Source organism: Alexandromys fortis, unplaced genomic scaffold (assembly GCF_014885135.2).
Source record: "Alexandromys fortis isolate MF-2015 unplaced genomic scaffold, M_Fortis_MF-2015_v1.1 scaffold_28, whole genome shotgun sequence".
Classification (NCBI taxonomy): Eukaryota; Metazoa; Chordata; class Mammalia; order Rodentia; family Cricetidae; genus Alexandromys; species Alexandromys fortis.
Window position 1 is genome coordinate 6,123,624 of NW_026067901.1, and position 22,148 is coordinate 6,145,771.

A 22,148-nucleotide genomic window follows, 5' to 3' on the forward strand; every position below is an offset into this window, starting at 1 on the left:
TCTATCAATGACAAATGCTGAGTTGAAAGGAGCTAGAGAAGAGTGAGAGAGAAGAGATTGATTACAAACTAGAGAAAGTGACACAGGTCAGTGAAATTTGCCTGTCTAGAAACCCTGAGTGGGGGCTGGAACCCTAAATCTCTGCCAAGCTCCTAGTTCCAGACTTGCTGCTAATCCATGGACTTCCCCTTGAGTAGAAAAGAGCCATTCCCTTGGAACAAAAGCAAGGGTGGTTTCCTAAGGCAGAAATTAGATGAACTTCCACTAGTGTGGTGCATAGGCAACAAATGATTTTCTGCTCAAATTAAAAATTACAGTGTGACTCCTATTGCTTGTAGGTTTTGTAGACTTACACCATCTTGGAGCTAAGCTTATATGGCTATAATAAGTTCTCAGCAATCAGGCCACTCAAGGGAAATTATAAATCATTATTAAGATATGATATCTGCTTGCTTATTTGAGATATGATAAAAATACACAACCAAGGCAGGTCTATATCTTAGTTTAAGCTTGTTTCAAACATTTCTACGTGACTTTAGTCATTACCTTACAAACACGTATATGTAAATACCTGTATAATAGTGGGAGAATTGTTCTTTAAGCTTGCCTGGGACTCATTATGTCGTTATTTGGAGGGAACTGTCATCTGTTTACGCATATTCTGTGTCTAAAACACAGCCTTTGAGGAGGTGGTGTTCAATGTCCAGTTTTTACCTTTATACTAACATGCATAACCAAGGCTAGTTTGGGTTTCACCATGTCTAATTTTTTTCTTTTTAATACCAATTTTGTCAATTTTCCTATCATCTTGCCAGAACTTTGTTTAAAAGATTGAACATATATTTTTGACTTTCTGAAATCATACACATACAGGAAAGACTAAACAAACTTAGAAGCTTGCATTTATATATTTATGCATTTATGTGTGTGTGTGTAACCACAGTAATAAAAGAAAAAAGACCATCAATTTGAGCAAGTGAGGACGTCAGAGGAGAAAGGGGACTTTAGGAAGACTAGGAGGGAGGAAAAAATTAAAATTAAAAGGGGACAAAGAAGGAAATTTGGTGCGGGAGGGCCTTCTGTCTGTGTGTTGCTTTTATTAGTTAATGAATAAAGGAACTGCTTTGGGCCTATAGCAGAGGTATAGGGGAACAGAACAAGGTGGGGAAAGCTAGGCTGTACATTGGGAGAAAGAAGGGCAGAGTCAGAGAGAAGCCATGGAGCCACTGCCAGAGTCAGACATGCTGAAATTTTGCAGGTAAGCCACTGCCATGTGGCAACACACAGATCAATAGAAATGGGTTAAATTATTATGTAAGAGTTAGCCAATAAGAAGGTAGAGCTGATGGGCCAAACAGTGGTTTAATTAATACAGTTTCTGTGTGATTATTTCGGGGCTAAGTGGCAGGAACCAACAAGCGGCACCACCCCCTCTCCAAGAGAAATTCAGGTGGAAACATGAACAGACTAATTAGACACACAAACTTACCTGTCTTGGCATCTTTCCAATCATCTGAGAGAATGGTCTTGGTCTGGATAGTGTATTTAGAGATAGGACTGTGATTGTCTGAACCTCGGCTCCAAGTCAGTGCCACAGAGGTAGCTCTAATGTCTTCTATTCTCAGGCCACCTGGAGGGCCTGGGGGGCCTGGGATGAAAATGTGGGTAAGAACACAGTGAGTGTCAGTTAGGGAAGTAAACACGCATGGGGATACACCAAGGGCTTCCCTGAAGTTCTTCTAATCAGTGTGGTTTGTGTTGGTTGTTGCTCTTTCTCAAATGTAGACAAAAAGTCGTGATAGCACATCCTGTGTTGGCACACAATAATTCCATGTGTCCCTTTGTAAGGAAGGCAGTAAATGTTGCCGTTAAAACAGCAGTGGACCAACACTTACTCAGCCTGTAAAGGCGTTTGTCACCAAGCCTTAAGACCTGAGTTCAATCTCCAGGATCCACATGGTGGAAAAAGAGAACTGACTCCCAAAAAGTTGTCCCCTGACCCCCAGACACATGGAGTTATCCTTTGACCTCCAGATGAGTGCTTGTGTCCCTGAATAACTATTTCTTTTAAAAAATACAAATTAAAAAATCCAACACTTTACTGATGATACAAGTGAAATTGTTTGATACAGAAAATATAGCTGGCTTCAGCAAAACCAATACAAATTAGAGCATGTTGAGCTTTAATGAATGCCTATTAGATGCATGAATCCCATATTTAATTCAAATATAAGAATATTTGAACCAGTGTTCCATTCTCTCTCTCAAGAAAAAATTAAACATCTTACTACAACCTATATGCCATAACATTAATCATAATGATAATGTATTCAATCTATTTTACTTGGATTTCTGAGAATCATTTTATATATGGTTTTGGCTATTAAATTTCTTATTAGTCAAAACAATAAAGATAAATTACATTGAGAGAGATTTGTCTACTTAAATGAAATAGTGAAGATAACTCTCTACTTAACATCTACTCTGAAAATATCACATCAGATGTTGACAAGTCTTAGAACACAAGACTCCAAGGTTGTTGAACATAAATCAGTGTTAAGATAGGTTTCCATAGGTACATCACTCTATAGAAAATATGCTACCTTTTTATTCTGCAAACCGACTGCACCAGGCTGAAATGGATAGGTCTTAAGGGTTTCCATGGCTCTTTAGCTTGAAAAGAACAAGCTGACCAGCAAAGCACTAAGTAGAGTTAAGTTGGCAAATGCCAGGGAATGGGTCAAGTTCTTTTATTTCAGGTCTTGATTTTTGTTCCCTTCTTAAAACTGAGGGCCACAGGAGATATTTTAAGTAATAAACTACAGCCATTATGTGCTGCTAAATCATTTTGGTTAAAAGACATCGAGTGCAGAAATTCAGAAAATGCCTCCACTTAACTCTCTCTGTAACACAAAGGCGTCTATAACTGAATTGTGCCTATCAAATACAGCAATCAACTATTTTGTTAAGTTGCACTTGTTTTAATAGTGAGTTGTACTGAAGCACATGTCTGTCGTTATCCCGCTGCTATTGCCTCCCTTATGCTATATCAAGTGAGTATGCAGCCTCCGTGGCTGTCGTTGTATTTGTGATTTGTTTTTCTGGGGGACAGGCAACATCTCACACCTTTGCCAATCTCGAGGAGGAAGTATTTGTGTGTCAATAAACACAAGACACTCCCTGTTGCTGGCAGTAACTTTTATTCCTTAGAATGATATATATGAACACAATAAAGGTAAACGAGATTTTAAAATTCATCATCTATGAGTGTGCTTATATCTAACGTTAAACAATCAAATACAGATATGTACATAATATAAAGCACACTTGCTATTCAAAGAAAATACAGCACTTTTTTATGTATAAAAACCAAACTGAAACATAAGACAATTTGTGAATGAGACTTTTGGGAAAATCAAGTACTGAGCATAGCATTTCAGAGAATTAAACTAGAATAGCAAGATAAAAGAGGAGAGAAGCAGTCTTTTTAAAGGAGCATAAGTTTTTATGATTTATTACAACTCTGCTGAGCATTAGAGTATAGCAATGTTACAAGGAACTAAAGGAACTCTCAGGTTAGCATCTACCTGCTCATGTGCACATCCTTTCCCTGCTGTTTTTCTCTAGAATTCTTGGGGTTTCCGGTGAGCAATATCGCACAGAGAATGGATGATGATGGATATGTCAGTATATTTGTTAGGAGCAATGTGTGCATCATAAGTGTGTTGAGTTGCTCAGTGTCCGAAAAACAATTACTGAACAAATATATGGTGGTTGTTTTTTAATGTTGATCTTGAAAGCATGCCTGGTTTGTTAGGGTCCATTGGTGACCATATGGATGAAGTGATCACAGCTGCAGTCCTTATAGTAAACACACTCTTCATTAACACACCAACACTGAGAGGCTGTATTACCGGGAGGTGGAACTGGGGGAGTGGTTGAAAGGAGTGGCCAGCGCCCCAAAAACCCTTATGTGAAAATATTCTTTGCAATCTTTCATCTAATATAAAATAGACTTTCTGCTTCATAACCTCTTATTCTGAGCCTTAGCCTTTAGTGGCTGTGCCATCTCTCTAGGCTCTCACCTAGTTATTTCTTGTATTTGTCTCCAAGATAAAAATTCCACCCAGAAGGAAAAACATCATAATATTAAAAAGCTGGAATTTGACAGTTCAAAATAAGCATGTCTTTAAAATTCATATGCTAATTTAATGTGGTCAGGGCTTTTAAGCTCAGGGGTTCTTGCTTTCTCAAATGTGAAGCGGGAGTCATGTGAGTTCATCATCAGATTGTCATTGTGACTAAAACAGCAAGCTTAAAGAATTGGGTTCCAGGCAGGCCTAGTCCCTCAGACCCTTTGCACACGTCAGCTGTCGTTATTGCTGCAAGCTTTCTAGGAGTTACGGCTCTGGGAAGCAGTGATTACTCTTAACAAGAGCTGCTAATTTATCATTGGAAAGCAGCAGGGACCCCAGCAAATGACGTGTTTTCTGTGGCATTTGATGGAAGAGAGGGAAAATCCAGACTGCACAGCTACTGTGGAGCATGGGATTCTAGATGGCCTGAGCTGACCCCAGGCCAGGCTGCTGTTCTTCCCACAGGAGAGTTTGCGGCAGTGGATGTTAATGTTCCTTGGTTGGTTATTTTAACTTTTTCCCCAAATGACAGCGCTGTGGTAGAAAACGAGACAAAGAAACTGCTTAACCTAGAACAAAAGAAGGCACCCAATAAGCAGAGCCCACTCCTGAGCCTCTTGTCAAAGGGATGTGGAGGCACTGGGGTTACACACAATTGTGACTTTAAGGTCCTTTCCTTCCTTCCTTCCTTTCTTCCTTTCTTCCTTCCTTTATTCCTTCCTTCCTTCCTTCCTTCCTTCCTTCCTTCCTTCCTTCCTTCCTTCCTTCCTTCCTTTCTCCTCTTCTTTCTTTCCTCTCGTCACTGTATACCCTCAATAAATCCTTATGGGAAGAACTGACATCAGGAACTGCACAAGCAATAGCCAGGGCAAATATTTTCAGCATTTGCCATGTAGTCAGCATTTCTTAGGACATCCTCATCCAGAAGAAGATAAGCACATATTTTTGTGACTAGCCCTAGCAAAGTCAAGTTATTAATTTTTCTTACCACCATTAAATACTTGAGAAATGAAAACAGTAGGAAAAAAAAAGAAGTGAAGTGAGGAAGGAGGAAAATGGCAAGAAAGAGATGGAGAAGCGAATAAAGTTGGTGAAAGCAGTTTTCTGGTTTTCACCCCTCTCCGACTTCAGCCACCTCACAGTCTCTCCGGGTCTTCTGCACTGCACAGTTCTGAGCTCATGTCACATCTCTATAGACAGGCTGATCTCTGTTTCTTGATCCAGCCAGATGGTGCCAGGACAGTCTTGTGCTTGGCTAGGAGTATCTTGCTGCACTACACAGATAGAGGCAGGGACATATACTGCTCTTCCTGTTATACCACCAGCTCCACCCTTTCTGTTTGCCAGCCACATGTTCTTTCTCTCCTGCTTTCGTATCCTCTGAGACTGTTGACAGAGGATGCTCTGAGCCATCACCTTACATCCTTGTAGGATAAAGCACAGCTAGTTACCAGCCTCCTTCCCACAGGCACTGGGGAGCCCACAAATGACAACTGAAGCTGGTGTCGGGTCTGTTACCCAGTGAAGGAATATAGAACTGTAAATTATCCAGGAGGTGGCAGAGAGTCTCCCATCTGTCACAGCCATAGTTTCTTTCACTAATTTACTCTTGGACCTTAACAATTTTATTATTAAATCATTGACTCCTGGTAGATGAGGAAAGAACCAGTGCTCAGTGCTCCTCACAGCTGGTATTAGTGTATTTTATAAAAGAATTCCGGTCTGGAAAGACGATTGCCTGAACCACTTGAGCAGTCAGACAGAATGTAGTCATAATAGGTGACAAACTTTCCTAGCACTAAATTGGGGAATGTCAATTAGAAATCTCAGAGCACATGTCTGCAATGTGAAGGGCTTTCTAATGCTGCCCGCTAAACATTTCCAAAGAGCCTGTGTTATATCACCTATTTTTTAAATAAACATGGCTCCAGTACGGGCATTCTCTTTCCTCTGAAAAGTGGCCAGTTTGTAATTAAAAAGAAAATGAAACAACAAAACAAAGCAACAACAACAAAACAAGACACCGCATTACAGAACATATTCTGTATCCATTGTTAATTTTTACCAAAGTGATGCAGTCAGATGAAAAGTTTGAAGAGGCTGAAAAAAATCATCAAAACCATCATCTTTTATTTGATTAAAACAATCTCAAAATAAAACTGGTCAATAGAGAAGAAAATATGTAAATGTTAGCTGGCCAAAAGCTTCTCCTTTACCAAATAGAAGACCCTTCATTACAACTGGCTTGCTAACACCAGAAAATTTGTGAGGATAATGGCAGTTTGTAACGCTATAAAATCAAATCAGTGTGTCATGCAGCTGTTCAAGTTTTAGCAGCAATAGGACAGAAATAAATACTGAACATCCTCTGACATTGATTAAAAAAAAAGAACTTCTACCCCTGTTAGAAATAAAATGGAGGCAAGAGGAAGTTAATGAAGCCAAGAAACCTTGTCGAAACATGAGCAAACCCTTTCCTTTCGTGAGATTTCTTTCTGAATTTTCAGTCTTTGTTTTCTTATCTGGTCTTGGAGGTATAACCTCAGATACAGACTACATAAGAAAATGCCCTACGTAGAGACTCACATGTGTTTCCGTGGTGATGTTTATAGACAAACAGACAAAACCCTCAAAATGATTTTAAATATTTAGTAAAAAAATTATGTAGGTAGTTCTTTATGCCAAGCACATCTAGAAGATATAAAGGACGTATATAAGAGATCCCAAGATCCTTGGCCTCTAAAAATCATTGGCAGCGTAGCCACCCACTGTAATTGTCCAAGAGCAATATACACATCCCTCAAATGGTTCCTGCGCTTTTCCAACCACAGAAGAAGTTGCTGGGGACACAAATCACTAAATGAAAGGATTAAATAATATCTCATTGCTAGACATAAAACTATCTAAGAAGGGTAAAGTTACTTCTTGGAAAAACATTAAGAATTTTAAGTTTAAGTTTGGTTTCTCTTCAAATAGAGAAAACAGAAGAATTAAATGCAAGCAGTCCTATGAAGAATTGCACATCCAGTTTCAATCTTCACTTCAGCTCAATCATCATACAAACCCCAACCTTCCCCCTGAAGGAGAAAGCCGAGACGGATCACGGTAGGAGTGATGACAATTTAACGTGAAAGCATGCTGTTGAAGAAGTCGCCATCTTCCTGTGAATCTCACCCTATACACTGACCATGTTCTCTTCCCAAACACAGACGTTGCTCCCAGACTCCTGAAGGTCGTGATCCCTGGCTGATAGCTGTTTTCTAACTGTTCCTCCAAAGTGTGGAAGACAGAGTTAGATAAGAAAGTCACTAGTAGTGTGGCCCCACCCAGCTTGCCCTCCAATGAAAGTGATTGGTGAATCGCACAGCAACACTTCATTACCTGCTGTAATAAATTAAACAGCTCGAGTAGCAGCAATGCTCCCCTTTTTATATGCCATCAGTTCTTCTTAACTTTTGGGGGTAATGGGCTAACTTCAGAGATGGATAATATCAAAGAAAAACGGGATAGGAAAAATGGGACTTTTGCTGGGCTAGTATACGATGCCTTCGGTTAGTAAGCTAGGCGTTGCTTTCAGGTGTTAGTGAAGCTAATCCAGTATTTTAAAACATCTCACTTCAAAGCATGTTAACTCTCAAACATCCTCTACAAACTAGGGTGGGCAATGGAATGGCAAAAGCTACAAGGTTGGGTTAATTAGTCAAATCTAGTTTGGCACTTTTTTTTTTTTTTAGGTTTGGGGGATGGGGGACTTTCACACAACAGGTGAGTGTCCAGATCACCAGGTTGGAGGCAGGCTGGCACAGACGGGGAGAAAGGGGTCCACCATGTTTTTCTCGCCGTCTTTTCTCTTTTTACCTGCAAGAGGAAAGATCAATGCTGAAGGGGATGTCCAGATGCCCAATTTGGGCAGGAAGTCACCCGCTTTGGGACTTGCCATGTGTCCTTGACAGTGGAAAGCATGAATAAAGAGCTACCTAACTATCAAAGATGTTGCCCAAAGGAGAGAAGCTGACACCGTGGGCATTGATCCAGGGACCCTCCTTTCCCCGTCAGCATTAACTGAAGTTGGTAAGCACAAGAGTTGTAACTAGAACCTGCTGGCAAAAGCCAGAACTTACACGCAACTCCCCCCACCTAAAGAAAGATAACAGAAGGAAATGAAAAAAAAAAATGAAAGAAAGAAAAAGGAGTAAAGAAAGTTGGAATTTCTGGATTCTAAATTTCATTCTGTCCAGTTCAGGTCTACTTACTAACCAATATGTGCTGAAGACTTGTAATTACAAAAGAAAAAGAAAGAAGAAAGAAAGATTTTTAGATTCAAATTCTAAGAAAAAAATATTCATAAATATGTATACTAGTATTCCCTTTGTAAATTTAGCACCAGATGCTCACTGATTGGGTAGCCTGAGACCTCTTGTTCTCAGTGGAAGCAATGAATACTAATACCTGTTTGCCTGATGCTGAAGGCCAGAACCTTCCCATCACTGAATACCAAGCTGTGTTATGTGTTAATGAAACTATATAATTAGAAAAAGGCTTTGGCAGTTTGTACCATTGCAGAGTTGCTTCTCTGCGATTTGAGGTGAAGAGTGTAGAGAGAGAGGGGCTGGAGCCAGTCACATAGGGCCTATCCTCCACATTAAGATGCCTTTGTGTTCTTGTAGGTTGTTTAAAGCCAAGACCCCAGAGGAACCTAATGGTTTAAATTGACAACAGTCTCCAAACTTGGAGAAATTCTTGAAATGGAGATAAAGCTGTCTCCTTGAGAGACACTAGGAACGCTGGGAGCTGCTACTTAGAGGCATATTCTTTAGGTCCTCAGAACCCAAACTCTTCCATATTCAGAGGCCTCCTGTCCTCTGGTTTGCCACAAGCACATTCTTACTAAGTATTGGGAATTCAGAAGATGTGCACACTTTATCCATTATTATACCCAATCTGTAAAAATCTATGTATTTACGGGCTACCATGCACCACGTGCATATATTGCATGATGCTTGCAAGAAGGTAAGTATATGAATCTCTGTACACATTTACCATTTCCTGATGGAGGAAACACTTGAAACCTTTCCTGTAACTTTTGTAGAAGGAAAAATATACCCAGCACATTATTCGCTGTTTTATTTTGGCTGTCAAAGATGTAGTGCAATAGAAGACCCGAGCACGATTTCTCTACCTGACCTTATCAGGACACCTGCTCTTCTCCCGTCTCCTCCCCATCCCACACTCATCCTTCAGGAAGTTTGTGCCGGTGCATTTTCATAAGGATTATATGTTTTTTTCTAAAAATAATACACATCTTACAACTAGGTGCATTTACTAAGAACTATGTGGATTTCAAGTTTTCCCTGCAATATGGTTACTCTCTTGAGAATTCCCGTTCCCTTTGGAACACTAGGGTGCTGCTCCAGGAATGAACTGACGAACATGTTTACAAATGTCCTCTATGTCTTCAGGCTGTCCTGAGCCACAGTGTGACTACTGCTGACAGAAAGCACTAGGTAATTAACAACCGAAACCATTTATTTCTTGGGAAAGAGTAATTTGGGATTTCTGTTCGAATTTGCAATTACCTGTGAGAATGAAATACAGTAAATCCTCATAATGGAAAAGCTCTCTGACAGGGAAAAGTGTCAGAACTGTCTTCCTGTTCTTACCTAATGAGAGACCACAGCACTAAAGTGGACTTCACACAGTGGGGTCATGAAATCACTTTGAGAGAAAGTGGAGGACACCAGAAGTGAAACGGCTGCCTTTGTAGACATCAAGAGAAATTCTAGACTCATTTCTCCAACTTTTAAACACACCTTCTTTTCCTCGCAGTACAATATGCTTAATCCCAGAGACAGTTAATAGAGTGAGGGGATCCAAAGCATTAAGCTAGTCATTGCAGCGTCACACATTGTGAGCAGGTAACAGCGTTGTCCAGGTGTCCTCCCTGTCCTTTGTATGCCTAGGAAGCAATGGGAGATCTCTGTTTTACTAGAGTCAGGGCCAGTATGCTGGTGTGTGTATGGGGAGGGCGGCTGGGGGCAGGTAGAAGCGAGCATGCCCATGGCATCCCCAGAACAGAAATTACTTTCTTGAAACTAAATGTGGCAAATGCCACAAAAGAAAATGGTTCTGCTTGAGAGGGATTTTACATAAGCAATATTACCCATGGATGATTTTCAACAGTAAAGCCGATTCTTTTGTCTTCTTTTGTTCAGGAAAATGAATGGAAACGTGATGATTGATATTCATGAAATTATCATTTTAAATAACCTAGTACTGAGCTATTTATCTTAACTTGGGATTATTAATAATTGGTGGCACTTGGGAGAACAATTTGATCAAGCTTATATAAAGAATGTGTCCCAACATTGATAGAGATTAACATTTCAAAAGTCCATTGTCTAATTTGTTCATTTGTTCATTAAAAATAAAGGAGAGAAAGGTGAATTCAATATTTTAATTTGAAACATCAGCCTCAGCCAGGTTCTGGTGGTGCTATACTGTGACAGTTGAGAAGGTTTTCTAAAATTCCTCTTGTCGATAAAATGAGATTAATAGTGCAGCGCTACCCATAACAGAAAGTTTGTAAAGAGCATATAGGAAATTGTTGTACTTTGTAATTTGAAACATTTAAAAAGATTGTATGTGTGTGGTGTGCATGTGGAGAGGGCATATTTTATTCTGAGAGAGGTTCTCTCACTGACCTCAAACTCACAAAGTGGAGTATGCAGGCTTCCTAGTGAACCCCTGAGACCCACCTCTGAGACTCCATGATACTGAGATAACAAACATAATCCACCACCCTTGCATTTCTAAATCCATGTTCTGGAGACAGAATTTAGATTATCAATCCCTTTACCAACTGAGGTATCAGCCTCACTCACTTTGAATGCTTATGCTTAAAGAATTATTCTTTTTTATTCCTGACTATGTGCGTGTCTGTGTGTGGTTATGTGCAGGAGTGATGTTATCTGAGGAGACCAGAGATGTCAGATTTCCTAGAATTGGAATAATAAGATGTTAAGAGCCCACTAACATGGACGCTGTGAATCAAAGGCAAGTCCTCTACAAGAATAGTGTGCGCTCTCACCGGCAGATCAACCTTCTTGGCCTCATGACTTTAAACAATGTGAATCATGTGTTGTAAACACAAAACAAAAGCTACAGGAAAACAGAGCTCAAAATTTAAGTTAAATGTTTGGGAGGGGCAAAGAGAAGATTCATTTTCTTCTCTTTGAATGAAGCCGTAACACCACCTGATGTAGGATATTTACTATTTTTGCTATTGTATTTATATCTGCGTTAAGCTATATAACTGGAAAATGTAATGTAAGTTAGCAGAATTTCCCTTTGTTATGCACACACTCTGGGCAGTAATAGAGCTGTCAAATCTGTTTGGTGACTTTCTGTAGAAGTAACATTAAAAAAAATAGAAAAGGGCCTTCATTTGAATTTCCATGTTGATTGCTTATCTCACTACCTGTATTCGAATCCGTGTTCCATTATTTTGTGTAGCAATAGTCAATCTGTTGTTGGCATCGGATTGGCTTGACTCAAACCTTGCTCTTCTACTAAGTACCTGTAGGTAAGTCATAGCACCTGCTACATAGTGCATAATGGATCTATCACAATATAGCATGGAATCATATACACTAAATTGTTTATATATATATATATTTTATCTGATATTCCTATTCTGTATCATTATCATAATATAAAGATAGGGCTGCAAAAACAATGATTCTTCAGCATCATTCAAATTATCTTCTAAAGACGATCCATTTGATCTTTATTTACCTGTCAAACTTTAGGTGCCATTCTTTATCTGTGCCTGCTCTAAAATGGATATAATTTGCATGATCCTCACTTTAATTCAGCATTGCTGTCCAGTGAGGACACACACATAGAAGTGTGTCTTAGCACAGCAGTGGACACAGAACAGTCACAGGCCCCCGAGGTTCTTGACTGCTTCAATTTTTCTAGTCCTTGATTGTTTTTTAAAGGAAGTTGTGCACACAGATCAACGAGAAATTCCATTCATCAAAATCTGGCCCGTTTCTCAAAGGCAGAGACAGAAAGTAAGCCATTTTCCTTCAACTTACACTGAGAAATATAATGTCACAGCCAATGCCGTTTAAATCACAGGAGTGCTTGGAAAAGTTTTTCCAAATTCTTGAGTTTTTAAGAATAAATTAAACGGGACAGTAGGTTCTAATTTTAAACAGCCAGCCATTTTCTACATCCTACGCTTATTCTGACCAGACCGGGACTCATTTCCAACGTTCAGCCTTAGTAGGCACCGCTGTGGAGAGATGCTCTTAACAGCATTTTCCTGACGTGCATTAGTTGATTCTCAGAAGAGAGGCAAATGCTTAATTTCTGGGCCAGCTTCGCTATTAATAGCCAGTGTAGCTGTGGTTTAGTGTGGAGTTGGGTCAAAATGCTTCTGAATGGCGCCTAGTTGGTCCTTCTTTCAGCCAGTGCGGGCAGCAAGGGCCATTTCGCTGTCTCAGTCCTGCGAGGCTGATGAGGCAGCACCTCCAGTCTGTCTCTGCGGCAAGATTTGCTTGGCCAGAGCAACTGGAAAACTCAGGCTGTCATCCAAGGATCTGAGGTGGAATGTGTACTTTCTGGCCCAGATATTGCAAAAAGCTACCTCTTTAGTTTCGTTCAAGCTGGACACTGATCTTTTTGCCTTTACATGTTTAGCTCTTACCCAGGTCTCTGTCCGTGCTGTGTGTGTTTGGTATATATGTGTGGTGTGGTGTGTGTGCATGTATATGTGGTGTGTGTGGTAAGTGTGATGTGTATGTAGTGTATATGTGGTATGTACGGTGTATGTGCTATGTGGTGTATGTTTAGTGTGTGTGTGTTATATGTGTGTGTGTGTGTGGTGTGTGTATGTGTGTCTTTTTGTATTTATACATACACTCCTCATTTGATATGTGTGCTACATGAAACCTTTGTGCCTGTTCTTCCTAACTTTCTGAGGAATAAACTGACTTGAAGTTCCTTTGAAATAATTTCTGCCTGCTTCACTTTAATAACACTTTTGAATAAATTTATAGTTGATTATTCAATAATGATAAATCAGATGTAAGGGCTCTATAAGACAATTGAATATTTATGACAAATACTACAGAAATTTAACTTTTGACCTACCTAAAGAATTCTACAAAATTTAAAAGGTTTTTGAGCCCTATTGCATTCACGGATATACAAGATCCCTGATTTCCCATTTGGAATCCTAAATAAGCCAGAAGTTGATGATCTAACCTTTTAGTGACCAGTAATCTGATGGTTTGTTTTGGCTGTCCAGTTGGCAAGACCTAGCATCACCTGGTATACAGAAACACTACACTTTCCTGAGAAGATTTACCTAGATTAGGCCATTGAGGTGGGAAGTTTCACCTTAACTGAAGGCTGCGCCATCCTGTGGGCTGAGGCTCTGAACTGCATAAAAAAAATAAGCTGAAAACCAGGGAATGCTGGTGTGTGCATATGCAGGCCCCGAGGTGTATGGGGGCCTCAGCCAGTGTTCCTTCATTCTCTCTTGCCATGAGATGTGCAGGTTGCCTCCCCTGTGATACTCTGCCTGGCAAGCAGTCTCTCTTTGTTTTCTGGCTGTGGATGCATGGTGACCAGCCATCTCCTGCTCCTGCCATTATGTTATCCATGCTTGGTGGAATGACTTTCCCACCATGATAGACTGTACCCTGGAATTGTGAACCAAAATACCCACCCCCTTTCAATGTTGCTTTTGTTTTGTTGCAGTAAGGAGAAGGGTAACTGTAAGAAGTAAGCAATTGGTGGCAAATAAGGTTGGATTTACTAATTCCACAGTGCTTTAAAGAGATTCACAAGGGTAGCTCACAAACCTCACTCTCTCACTTGGTGAAGCCACCTGAAATGCTCATGGGTGTATAGCTTAGGTTCTCAGGGCTTGGTCACCAAGCTCTGATGCTGTTTGGCTATGGTGAGGGGAACTCTGAGGAGGTAGAGCTTAGTGGAGGGCAGTTTAGTTATGAAGGGAGGGTCCTGAGGGGTACGGGGGCCTTAGCCCAGTGTCTCTATGTTCTCACTTGCCATGAGAGGTGCAGATTGCCTCTCCTCTGCTCCCTGAGGTGATAATCCACCTTAGGTTGGACAAGGAACCCAAGTGAGCCTAGACTGAAATGTGTGAGATTCAGAATGAGAATAGATTTTCTGCTTCCAAGCTGTTGGTATTTGTCACTGTGACAGGAAGCTTTTGTTCTTTTTCACAGGTATCAGGAAGACACAAATGTTTAGCAGTCTTCTTAGGGTAGGTTTTAGTGAGAAGTATAAAATATCTAAAGTGCAAAAGTGTGTTTTGAATTAATACAAAACAATTCTCACAGTAAAAATCTAAATAGTAGGCATTTTCTGATACTTTGACTATGTCACACACATTTGCTGGGAGCAGGGTGTCACCCAGAGAAAGGGAAGCCCTTGGTGAATGTGCATTGTTGACACAGTACAGTCATGTCAAGGAAGAATACCTTAGTCGCATGGGAGTGGCCAAGCCTTCCTCAGGTCTGAGTATGAATGTTGACAGTGTGTGCAGCAATATCCACTGTGACTTTCCCTTCCCAGATATTTAATTCCCCCAAAATGGCTCCTGTCCAGAGGCTACCCCTACCAAGATGGGCAAGCTGGTCTCCAACTGTATGCAATAACTCTGCCTCCCTGCTCAACTGTATATAATCAACACGCTGAGCTTCCAGGGTGCTGCAACTTCTCCGTGAGAGCCCAGACAGCCAGACCCAGTTCCTTTCTCTGCGTGTGCCTGTCTTTTCTTCATTCCCTCCCTGTGCCTTAGTCAGGGAGCCGGGACCCCTGCTGTAAAAGGATACAGCCCCCACCTCTGCTTTAAGGTTGATTCTCAGCTGGCTTCTCTCACTGACTATGTATTGTTTCTGATTTGTGTCAATACCTTTCTCCAAACAACAGCTTTCAGTGAAATATTCTAAAGACAATTTCAGCGTTGTTGAGCCTGGAATACTATTCTTCTCTGGGATCATTTCCACATTTGCATTGTGCTCCCGCTAAGAGATGTGCTTATATTTTTCCTTCATTACTTTTCTTAATTTTGCTTTCTTTTGTTGGCTGGCTGGTTGGTTGGATGGGTGGGTGGGTGGATGAATGGTTTCCCTTGTCACTGAGACACAGGTTGAGTGGCTCTGTGATCAGGATTTTAAAGCTAATCTTGTCTTATTTAGTGTGACAATGTTTAACTAAAATTGCCCTATCGTAGGACAAACTTCAGCCACCATTTCCCCCTGCAACCTGCTCTCCAGGGAAAAGCACATAGCTCCCACCCTGCATGCATTCCCTTTAACATCCCAAGCAAGTGTTCAAGGACCCACTGAGTGAGTTCTACATCTGTTTCATTTGACAAACTAGAAGAAAAGCTGATAATATCTTTTTTTTTAACTATCCCAAAAGCACACATTATGAACAATGTAATATGATTGGCGAACTCAGTACCAAGGATTTGTGGGGACAACAGCCCCAAATACACAGCTGTCTTGATGAAGTGTTCCATATACAGACTTGGCACACCAGGCCTTTTCAATGTCTGGTTGCCATAGAACACTGCGAATCCAATGCATCCCACAGTGGCAACCCGCAAACATGAATTTGTTGTTTACTTGTAGAAGATGATGGGAAGTACAAAGAGGGGGACAAAAGGGGACCTCAGGGTAGGGACAGAGACTCCAGTTACTCATCAACACTGCTCCCCAAACTGCAAGCCCCACCCTGCATTGTCCATGTGGGAGGTTAACTGGATCTAGAAAACTGTTTGGGGGCTGTCACTTCAAAAATTGCAGTGCACACTGCATGTATCTATGTTACATTTCTTAGTATCTTGGGTCCAGGGATTTTGAAATTTTTGTTAGGAGGTAATTATAGATTCACAAACAACTATGGAAAACAATCAGAAATTTCCCCATCCCTCACTTTCCCACCAGGATGACAGTTTGCAAAACTAAAGAACAATGTCACAACTCAAACCTGACGTGGATGCGATCAGCAGGCCCCACTCAGAGGGCCTGTTCTCAGGTGCCTCCCTGTACTCTTTAGTAACTTGTTTCTTCCCAAGCAATGTTCACTTTGCCTCCTACCTGCCTGTGTGACCATGCCCCCTGGCATACAGCTTCACCATAAAGTCACCTATTGCATTCACAAAGCTGGGGCCAGTTACCTGCCCATTGAAAATGTGAATATACTTACTCTGAGAATGTGGATTAATCAGTACAAATCCCTTAAGATATACTCAATCACTACATAATTATGGTGGAGTCATATTCCACTGAATTTCTTTAGCCATTCAACTACTGAATGCCACTTAAGTTGTTTTCAGGTTTTAGTATTATAAATGAAGACATTATGAATATTTTATTCATATTTTTGTGTATCTATGCATTTCACTTTTGATACTTGTCATTTTTCTTATAAAATATACATATTTATGTGCATAAATTTTTACGCCTGTGGATAGACACCTCGAGTACAGAGGCCAGATCCTAAGGAAGCACAGCCGTAAGCTCAGAGCCACTATTTTCAGCATGCCTGCTCCCTTGGAAATTAGTCCACTCAGATGTGAACGAGTCAGTCTGCATTATTTTTAAATTGTAGCCTTTTTAATGAGTCTGCCATGGCATTTCCCTGGATTTCCAATTTGTGTTTTCCTGATGGCTCATCATGTGGGACACTTGATGTGTTTATTTACAGCTTCTATATTCTCTCATCGGTGAGATGTCTGTTTACACCGTTTGTCCAGTTTCATATTGAGTCATTTGTTTTCATGGGCAAGGAGTTGTTGCAATTGTCCTGCTATATCTCGTTCCTCATTGGGTAGACAAGTACGTAGATAATGGGTATTCCTCTTTCAGCACATTAATGGGAATAATCGATTATTGTATTAGCCCTATATTGTTGCATAACAAATTATCCCCAAGCTCAGCAGCTTAAAGACAAGAAGCAATACTATCTCTCATAGTGTCCATGGGTGGATGAATCACTCTGTAATGCCTAAGCTGAGTGGTTCTGGTCAGTTTCTCTTGGTAGTTGCACGCTACAATCAAGGTGCCTGCAAGAGTCACATGCCCTCGATATCTCCCTCCAATCATTGGTAAATCAGCTTAGGGCATGGGGGAAGCACATTCCCTCCTCCTGTGCACTTCTCCATGGGGGCATTGACATCTGCTTCTGATATGGCAGCCTTCAGTCCTCAGGCTGGGGAGCAGGAGCAATATTGTTCATCACTGATTCTGAAGCATCACTTCTGCTGACCCACAGAGTAAACAAGCTGACAGAGGTTATATTCAGGTTGCTGAGCCAGAAACAAGAGTCACTGGGGGCCATCATGTAGGCCAGCATTCCAGTCATCTTGATACTATTGCTACCAAATAACCTACTGTCCATGTACCATTGTATCCTTGTGAAGAAGATCCTTTTCACTGGGATTGCTTGTATAACACTGCATTTACTTTTGGTTTTCTGAAGTTTTATTTTTACTTGTGATTCTTGAACAGGGGGGATCCTGCTTGTCCTTGACCTTCCCATATTGGTCTCCAACCTGTCTTGGAATGTGGTTCTCTCCTTTTTTGTTGATTTTTCCTTAATAATTCAATTGGAACACAAGAATTTCTTGCTATATCCTCAGTGTCTTTCCCAATTTTTTTTTTGCATTGGGCCTAACAATATTTGAAAGTCTGGTTCTCAGATAAAGTCATCCTCCTGCCTCAGATCCCCAAGTAGCTAAGCCCAGAGGTCCATGCCACAGGCTCAGCTACATATTCAATGTCTTTACCTTTTTTAATGTCTAATTTTGTATTCTTTATAATGAAATATGATTTTATCAAGTGTGACTTCCAGCTTTCTGATCCATCCCTTGTCTGTCACTGAGGTGCTACTTTTTTTATTTCTATTTTCAATGACGGTACGTCTACACCACTTAAAGGCATTTCTTCTCTCTCCTTATTACTGAATTTTTATAGTTTTTTTTGATTAGCACCACTCTGAATAATTTCACAATTTCAGCATTATCTTAAGTCGTACTTTAATAACTATCCTTTGAATGTTGGCTTGAGTTGTGTTCTTTTCATTTCTTCCTCTTGAATCTCTTATCACCACATGCTTCCTTTGTTACTTGCTGTGTCCTTTACATAATTTCATACTTGATTTATCAGTTTGTTGGGAACATGAGAGAGCTGAGTGTAAGACTGTCTGGGTTAGAGAGAATCATCTTTTCTTTTTGCCAGAGTTTTATCCACGTCTTGAATTTTGTGTACTGAAATTCTAGAAGCATACTACCGGAAGTGCAAGCTCTTGTAGAGGTAATCGCTATGCGGCATAAACGTTATAGGAATATTTCCAACATGGATAGACAGAAATGATAGAAAAGTCAGCTTGGGGAGAGTAAAAGCTCAGGGTCTGTGCGAGCCCCAGTTTCCAGCTGGAGTAGAGCTGGTGGATCAAATTCTGCACAACGGTTTCTCTTATCTTCTTTAAGCCACCTTATACAGAATTTGTGTTTAAATACATTCAAGTTTGTTTTTTTTTTTTTAACAGACGATGTCTTCTGCCTAAATACTGGTGCCATTTTGATGAGTTGTTTACAGCCAACAATGCTGCCTTTTCCCTTATTCCTTAGACCTCACCAACATGCAGCAGATCATCTCCTCTAAGCAGAATGTCCCATGCAATAGCTCCAGTTACACTCACCCGTATTGTTTTTTTAGAGGCTGCTAAGGTTTGCATACAGTTTGTATGATTCTCCGAGACTTCACGTGTGGGAAGTTTGGTTTCCAAATGGTGGAATCTTTTCAATATAGGGCCTATCATGAGGTATTAGGCCATGGAGGGTTTTCTTTCTATTTGCTTTGGTTACAGCCTCGTGGTATGAATCAAACACACACATGAGTGAGATATGTTGTGGCCTTTCTGTGTTACATGTGTCTTTCGCTGCCCAGCAGAACTGAGCCAGTGATAGGGTGGGGCTTCCATCCTTATAAACTATGATGTACATAAGCCTCCTTTCTATATACACTATGCTAGTTCAGGTATTGTGCTATTGCATTGGAAAATAGACCCATAAAAAGGTATGTAGATGTAATTCATTGTGTCCATTCATAAATTAATTTAAAATAATAACGAAAGGCATGCTCTATTTTCTGATATATGCAGCACCACTCCTTCATTACAGTTACATGTGCACACAGAATACATACTCAAATACATGCACACAAGATGTGGGCCACTGACATTTTCTTCTCTGCATTCATTTTTCTCAAGCTAATACATGAAGAGATTAATAACTAATGCAAAGTTATCAAGCTATGGTGTAATGAAATTGTGCTTTGGAATAATTATTAAGTGGGATAAAGGTTATTTGAATCAAAAAAATGGCTATTAAGCAACTATCAAGTGGGCAGGCTATACAATGGTGGTTCTCACCCTTCCTAATGCTGTGACCCTTTAATATAGTTCCTCACGTTGTGATGAACCCCAACCATAAAATTATTTTCATTGCCACTTCATAACTCTAATCTTGCTACCATTGCAAATTGTAACATAAATATGTTTTCTGATGGTCCTACATGATCCCTGTAACAGGGCCATGCCACTCCCAAAGGGGTTGCAACCTCCAGGCTGAGAACAGTGGCTATAAAACTTGATACACTGATCAGAGAATGACTCACACATTCCAGGCAGGATGGAGTGGGATACATGTGGTTTCATCACACCACACACAAGAATACACTACTTGAAGACCATGAATTACTTGTATCTCAAGTTACCCATTTAATATAATTAGATTGTTATTGACCTTGGCTAGCTGAGAGCCTAGAAAGAAAAACTTCAGGTAAGAGTGGGCTGCTGTACACTCCATTGTGTTTGAGAAATGGGTGTTTGTTATTGAAGTGTGGGGTACACATTGGTGTTCCAATTGCTATTTACAGTCTATGTAGATGAAGCCAAGTTGGAACTCACAGAGTTATCCCTACCTCTGGCCTCACTCTGCTGAGCGGAAAGGGATGTACCACCATGCCTGATTCAAATTTATATTCTGAGCTTGCCTTTAGTTTCATTACAGGAAGCTTATTAACATTTTGTTCTTTCCAAAGAAATAAATAAACACAGTTTATGACTTCCTGAACGAGATGCAAAAGTACAATTAGATGGCTATGTTACTAAGAACATTATTTGTATTGTCAGATACAATATAGAGAATTGTTTATCCCTTCACCCTCTAATCCAAATGTTGAGACATTTAGAAGTTCTACAGTGTGTACACTGTGGCACACATAAACTCTGGAGAACTTAATCTGTCTACTGGTTACACATAATAGACACCTTTTCCGTGTTGGTGAGTCTGTGACTGAGCAGCTTTCATGGAGTAAATAGCACCATCCATTCCCCTGTGCAGCACCCACCACTGCCAGGGCCTGAAGCTGCACCATGCATCTCCTGAGTGCACTTGCTAGACTCTTGCCAGGCACCTTTCTCCATAGAACCAAATATTGCTATACAAAATGTTTCTTTTTAAAATTTCGACATATTACCTATTATAGCATCTTTTTAAAATTAGTTTTTGCTCTGTAAAAATATAAACAATGAATTATTATTAATTACTAAGCATGTGTACATAAAACACCTATCATGTATGCCAATATCACCATTATGATCTTATCATGATTCTGAGAACATGGATGTTCATGCATTGCCACATGAACCCTCTGGTAACACTGATTCTTGTTCTTTTTTATTTTTTTATTGACTTTTATTGAGCTCTACATTTTTTTCTGCTCCCCTCCCTGCCTCTAACCTCTCCACTTCTTCTTAAAATATGTTAAATGATTCTAGTAAGATCCTTATTTAGGGTCCTGCCAAAAATGGATTTGTAGCTAGTGTCTGGTTAGAAAGGAAAGTAAACTTGTTTCTTTCTCGAATGACTTGTGAAGGTAGTCAGTGCCTCAAGTAACAATTTACTAAGAATGGAGAGTCTGAACTCAAGAGAAGTTCTGTTACCCTGGAACTGTGTAATGGCGTTTTCTGTATTAATTTGTAGTAAACGGTCTGTGGAATGGATAAACGAGCTAATTTGGATAAAGAAATTTCAGTCAGGTCCTTGCTACCCCTGCACGAGACTGAAGGGTTTTTCAGCATTGCCTCCTGTTGGCCAAGAGTTCACTCTTTGTTTTTGCTGTTCTAGAGGGGAATTCAGATGGGTATGAGCCTGGGGGCATTCAGTTGTACAAGCCCCAAATATTTTATTTACTAAGTATTTGTCTCATTTTCAAAAATTGTCTTAAAATAAGCACTTAAATAATGTTCAAATGTTAAAAGATAGTAAGTGCAAAAAATTAAAAAAAAATAAGAAAAAAGTAGTCATAAAATTTTCACATAAAATTATGTGACATACTAAATATTAGTCAAAATGCACATGATTTTTATAGTAGACAATAATAAGTTATACACAAGTTGATATGAAACGATAGAAATTCTAAAGGTTCCGAGAAGAACTAATATGTGAGCCACCAGAGAAATCCTAGACTAATACTTGAGCAGGCTTTGAAGGGTGGTAAACTGTGGGCAACAAATGACACAGAAAAACCATTAAAAGGATACCAGGTCAAAGAATACATGTGGAAATACTAAAGCACTTTGTGAGCTGCTGGATAGTTGGAGATGGTTACCAGAAATAGGAAGACATTAAGGTGAAGAGACTGCAGGCAACCCCTGGAATGTCTTTGGAACTGAGCTAAGAGGAATGCCTTCTTTGTACAGGCGGGGAACCAGTGGAGAACAGTTCACAGCTAGCTCTCTTTCCAAATCATTCCCCTCCACAGCAGAAGGGCAAAGGGATTGCATTTGCCATACACACTTAGTCCATCACATTCTCGGTTCCATCACCACTGCCAGCAAAAGCAGTAGTACAAAATTAGCAGTACACAGCGACATGGTATTGCATCAATCCACATTTTA

General features: G+C 40.1%; 1 protein-coding gene across 1 annotated transcript in view; it reads right to left on the bottom strand.

Moving 5' to 3' along the window:
- Window positions 1-22,148, bottom strand: part of Cntn1 (contactin 1) — a 271,171-nt gene that overhangs the window by 47,492 nt on the left and 201,531 nt on the right. Inside the window, exon 16 of the mRNA XM_050130990.1 lies at window positions 1,490-1,648. Coding sequence (XP_049986947.1) covers window positions 1,490-1,648 — 159 coding nt within the window. The remainder of the gene's footprint in view (window positions 1-1,489; window positions 1,649-22,148) is intronic.